Source organism: Taudactylus pleione, unplaced genomic scaffold, assembly GCF_031769625.1.
Source record: "Taudactylus pleione unplaced genomic scaffold, aTauple2 ptg000510l, whole genome shotgun sequence".
Classification (NCBI taxonomy): domain Eukaryota; kingdom Metazoa; phylum Chordata; class Amphibia; order Anura; family Myobatrachidae; genus Taudactylus; species Taudactylus pleione.
In genome coordinates, this window is record NW_028284912.1 from 4,056,478 (window position 1) to 4,062,477 (window position 6,000).

General features: G+C 41.2%; 1 protein-coding gene across 6 annotated transcripts in view; it reads right to left on the minus strand.

Moving 5' to 3' along the window:
• Positions 1-1,246, minus strand: part of ENPP2 (ectonucleotide pyrophosphatase/phosphodiesterase 2) — a 101,306-nt gene extending 100,060 nt beyond the window's left edge. For 2 of the 6 annotated variants that reach the window (XM_088450198.1, XM_088450197.1), the window contains exons 1-2: positions 1,000-1,240; positions 760-865 (exon numbers count right to left, since the gene is read on the minus strand). In XM_088450198.1, coding sequence (XP_088306324.1) covers positions 760-865; positions 1,000-1,032 — 139 coding nt within the window. In that variant the 5' untranslated portion in view covers positions 1,033-1,240. Of the gene's footprint in view, positions 1-759; positions 866-999 lie in introns of all 6 variants that reach the window. The other 4 variants (XM_088450196.1, XM_088450200.1, XM_088450201.1 and 1 more) reach the window with 4 other exon arrangements.
• Between the last annotated feature and the right edge of the window lie 4,754 nt (positions 1,247-6,000).

The window sequence follows — 6,000 nt, forward strand, 5'->3', positions numbered from 1 at the left end:
ATAAGGGACACCAGCCCCCTTCTGTTCGAGATAATTCACATGCTAATTGTCCCATTTTCAACTCACACTGTATACATTTACTAGGCAGCGCTTCACGTTACTAACAGAGCGACAGATCAGGAACCAAACGGTGAGGCAATAACATGGATATTATCTCATGCATTAAAGTAAAAGGACAGAAGTGATCACCCTGCTTAAAGATTACGTGTGCACGAATGACCTAACTGACTGTACCACACAAAACATAAATAAAACCAAATCAGGTTTTGGTTATAATACACACACATATATATATATATATATATATATATATATATAAAAATATAATTATATATATATATATATATATATATATATATATATATATATATATATATATGAAACAAAAGAATAGTAAAAACATAGTTTACACTAAAATGCATGATGTGCCTGTAGAAAAGTCAATAGCTTTTCATACCTAGGACACAATGTATATGTACAGTATACTATATAAAAGATCTAGATTGTTCATCTAAGGGCATATGTATCAAAGCTTGACGTGAGATAAAATTGTGAGGTATATATCACCAACCAATCAGCTCCAAACTATCATCTCTTAAACACAGCCTGCAAAATGTAAGTTAGAAGCTGATTGGTTGGTGATCTATATCTCACATCAAGCTTTGATACATTTGCCCCCTAGTATGATTAAAAAAAAAAAAAAAAAGTTATTGATACCCAATTAATAGAAGACTACAGACACTGAAGCAATGCACTTACCTGAGGCAACACCTTCATCCCATTCAGAATCCGATCTTTTCAAACGATTCGCAGTAAATCCAAAACAAATTTGTACTCCAAAGATAAACGTGACAGAAGATACTACCTGCGGAAGTTACAGATCATTACCATTATTACTATAGAAGACATTACATGTGCAAGGATGAAGCGGTGTCACAAGCAAGACCTCATGTAAGAAAAGTATCTCGTTTAAAACGAAGACAACAAATCCTGCCCTACCTGATATAACCATATACCGCTGCACAGAGACATAGTGCAGCAACCCCTCTGAGATCTGATGTTTTTTCCTTTAGTCCCAAGGAGTCTGCTGTGATAGCTCTGTGGGGCCAGTCTATCAGCCACAAGTGATCCCACCTGGCTGAGCTGACAGGCTCATTTAATCTGTCCAGGGCCTGGTTTCATCATGTTCCCCTCACAAATCACAGCCCTGAGTGTGGGAGGCTGCAGTAACACCGCACTCCCCCCTCTCACACTTCCAATAACAGCTCCCTCCTAACATGCTCCAGCACACACTGTCAATGGGCTTTGTAAGGGCAAGCCTCGAGACGGCCTACACATCTGCAGCGTGTGTCTCCCAAGAGGTGCTAACATCTGCTAAGTATGAAATGAGGCCACAGAATAACTGCATCTCTTGTGAGTTTAATACAGTTAAAAATATATATTCAGCATTATATATATAATTATATATACACAATTTTGCTAATCGGCACTCCATAATAAAACTCCAACAGCCGGGGTGCAACTATCCCAGGAGCCCAAACTACCGTGCAGGCTTCATAGACAAATCCTTCCAAAGCGGGCAGCACTCCGCAGACTTAATCATCAGACATGAGACTTAAGGCCCCCATACATCAGCAATTGATTGCAGCGATCGTGCAATCTGCAATCGATTGTGTAGAAAAATCTTTCCCTTTTTCAATCGATTGCAGAATTGCCACAATCGAGTGAAAAAGTGAAAGATTTTTATACACAATCGATTGCAAATTGCACGATTGCTGCAATCAATTGCTGATGTATGGAGGCCTTTAGTGATAGCAACGTTTCAGATGCTTTAATCCATCTTTCATCAAGTAATTAAATTACTTATTTTGTAGCAATTGAACAACTCAGAAGGGTGATTTGCTAAAGCACCCATACATCAGCAATTGATTGCAGCAATCGTGCAATTTGCAATAGATTGGTATAAAAATCTTTCCCTTTTTCAATCGATTGCAGATTGCAGAATTGCCATAATCGATTGAAAAAGGGAACATTTTTTAAACACAATCGATTGCAAATTGCACGATTGCTGCAATCAATTGCTGATGTATGGGGGCCTTTACACAGCGCAAACGTTTAGCAATCAATCAGCTAATCAGAGACAACTTTTTAAAAAGCGTTGATACATTTTGCTTTCAGGGACAGGCATTTATTGAAGGGGAGATGTATCAAGCCTTGGAGAGCAATGAAGTGGAGTAGTTGCCCAAAGCAACCGATCAGCCTCTCGTCATTTCAAAGACTGTTCTAGATAAATGACAGTTAGAAGCTGATTGGCTGCTTAGGGCAACTGCTCCACGCTGCTCTCTCTCCAAGGCTCGATACATCTCCCCCTGATGCGATACGCTGGGTACACACTATACGATATAATGGCAAATCTTGCAATCCGCGATGGATCGCAATAACCATCGGATAGCGTATACCCACAAATCCACCCAATTTATTGTTTGATAAATTGGGTGGCTACTTCATCCCATCTGATGTGATGCACGGCGATGTTATATATTGTTACATTGTATCGCCAAGGTGTGTACTACACACAAGGGGGGGGTGATTAGTACTCATGCTGGGAGTGCAATCAGCTCTGTGTACTGACATACTGATTGTAATTGGGATTAGTTTACTTTGTTTTGTTATTTGGTTTCATGGACTCACATTAAGGAGAAAACAAAAGGCAATTGGAAGATAAAGTGGGTATAGCTACTGCATTGATTCATATTAAACTGTAAGAGCAGTGTGCATCAGTATATTCATGGCTCTGATGTAACCTTTGTGTTCAGGATATACAGCGAAAATTACAAATATGTATCATATTCCAAATCTACAGGGTTTTTTCTGCTTTATCATTTATATGCTACGTATGCAACATTGGAGCATTTCATGTTGCCTGCAGTGAGTCATGCATGGGCAGTATGCCATGCAATGAGCAGTAAGACATGCAGTGGGCAGTATGCCATGCAGTGGGCAGTAAGACATGCAGTGGGCAGTGAGTCATGTAGAGGGCAGTATATATCGTTCATATCATCCAGTGTGTATGCACCAAACGACCAACGATGTGCCTGTTCAGAGATGTGGCAGGGTGACGTCACTGAACGATATTGTTAACGATATTATTCAGTGTGTACACCCAATATCTTTCACCACATTGTCTAGTGCACAGGTTCTCATACTTGGTCCTCAGGACCCCAAACAGTGCATGTTTTCCATGTCTCCTCATAGAAACACAAGTGAAATAATTAGCTCCACCTGTTTTTTTTTTTTTAAATGTGTCCGCGAGTAATGAGTACACCTGTGCACCTGCTGGGTGATCTGTAAAATGTGAACTGTGTGAGGTCCTGAGGACCGAGTTTGAGAACCTCTGGTCTAGTGTGTATGCCCCTTAAGTCAGTGGGCAGTAAGTCATGTTGTGGGCAGTAAAGAGGCATACACACTAGACAATAAAAGTTAACTATATGGACGATATCGTTCATAGCATTCAGATCGTCCAGTGTGTATGCACAATATCGTTAACGATGCGCGCTCCCACGGATCGTTAACAAGGTCTTCCATCACCTGAACTTGACGATATTGTCAGATTCTGCAAGTTCGGGGATGGGGCCGCATGACGTCATTGAACGATATCGTTAATGATATCGTTCATTGTGTATGCTATTATCAGCCTGGGACAGCCCTGGTGATCAAGGCTAAACACTAGACGATATCGCTCATGAAGCATATAGTCTAGTGTGTATGGGCAGTAAGACATGCAGTGGTCAGTAAGTCATGCAGTGGGCAGTAATGGGCAGATAGTCATGCAGTGGGCAGTAAGACATGCAGTCGGCAGTAATACATGTAGTGGGCAGAAAGACATGTAGTGGGCAGTAATACATGTAGTGGGCAGTAAGACATGCAGTGGGCAGTAAAACATGTATGAGCAGTAATCATGTAGTGGGCAGTGAGTCATGCAGTGGGCGGTAAGTCATGCAGTGGGTGGTAAGACATGTAGTGGGCAGTAAGTCATGCAGTGGGCGGTAAGACATGTAGTGGTCAGTAAGTCATGTAGTGGTCAGTAAGTCATGTATGGGCAGTAAGACATGTAGTGGGCAGTAAGTCATGTAGTGGGCAGTAAGTCATGCAGTGGGCAGTAAGACATGTAATGGGCAGTCAGACATGTAATCGGCAGTAAGACATGTAGTGGTCAGTGAGTCATGTAGTGGGCAGTAAGACATGCAGTGGGCAGTAAGACATGTAGTGGGCAGTAAGACATGCAGTGGGCAGTGAGCCATGCAGTGGGCAGTAAGCCATGCAGTGAGTCATGCAGTGGGCAGTAAGACATGTAGTGGGCAGTAAAACATGTATGAGCAGTAATCATGCAGTGGGCAGTAAAACATGTAGTGAGCAGTGAGTCATGCAGTGGCAGTAAGTCATGCAATGGGCAGTTAGACATGCAGTGGGCAGTAAGTCATGTAGTGGGCAGTGAGTCATGCAGTGGGCAGTAAGACATGTAGTGGGCAGTAAAACATGTATGAGCAGTAATCATGCAGTGGGCAGTAAGACATGCAGTGGGCAATAAGTCATGTATGGGCAGTAAGACATGTAGTGGGCAGTGAGTCATGCAGTGGGCAGTAAGACATGTAGTGGGCAGTAAATCATGCAGTGGGCAGTAAGACATGCAGTGGGCAGTAAGTCATGTAGTGGGCAGTAAGTCATGCAGTGGGCAGTTACACATGCAGTGGGCAGTATGTCACCTAGTGGGCAGTAAGACATGTAGTGGGCAATAAGTCATGCAGTGGGCAGCTAGACATGCAATGGGCAGTTAGACATGCAGTGTGCAGTGAGACATGTAGTGGGCAGTAAGTCATGCAGTGGGCAGTAAGTCATGCGGTGGGCAGTAAAACATGCAATGGGCAGTTAGACATGCAGTGGGCAGTAAGTCATGCAGTGGGCAGTAAAACATGCAGTGGGCAGTTAGACATGTAGTGGGCAGTAAGTCATGCAGTGGGCAGTAAGTCACCTAGTGGGCAGTAAGTCATGCAGTGGGCAGTAAAACATGCAATGGGCAGTTAGACATGCACAGGGGTGTATCTTGGGGTCCGAGCGCCCCTGGCAAACTAAGGGACTGGCACCCCCCTCCAATGACTGCTTCTACTTGAAAAAATAAAATAACACACACTGGGGGTAGTTTAATTCAGACTCTGTAGAAATAGGGAAAATATATTTTTTTATTTCTCTTTTTAATATATATATCTTTTACAGAACTTACTCTATTGCAATCCACTATTTATTAATGCCAAAAAACACAGGAAAAGCTTGAAAACATAGCATCAAAAACAAACATGCATTATGGGTAAAATAATTTACATATATTCAAATTGGACTATCTACACTGCATTATGCTTTTTAACTCTGCCATATAATTCACTGGTAAAACAGCCCATATGGGTCCATTGCAGTCTCACACAGAATATTAAAAACAGTCCATAAGGATTACGTCTTAATCCTGACACCAGAGTATCCACAGCCTATAAAGATCACGGTCAATTCCCCATACTGAGAAAGAGATAAATTTATTAGTACTTACACGCCTGTAGAAATAGGGAGACTATATATATATATATATATATATATATATATATATACTTTCTTTTTAATATATATATATATTTTCAGTTATAACACTTACTACATGCAAGCACTGTTTATTAATTTCTATATGTCAACAACACAGGAAAAGAGGGCATCAATAACAAACAAGGTGCATTGTGGGCAAGATAATTTGCATATATGCAAATTAGCTTGCGAATAGAGCATTGTGGTTGATGTGGTGTTTGCACTCTTTTCCTGCAAAGTTGACATATGGGAATTAGTGAGTGGTGATTGGTATGTGGTGGGTAATGTGGGAGAATAGATATATTAGAAAAAAAAAAAAATGAGTCTCTCTAATTTTAAATGTTTCTGATATAAAGGGACATAGAAGAAGCCTGA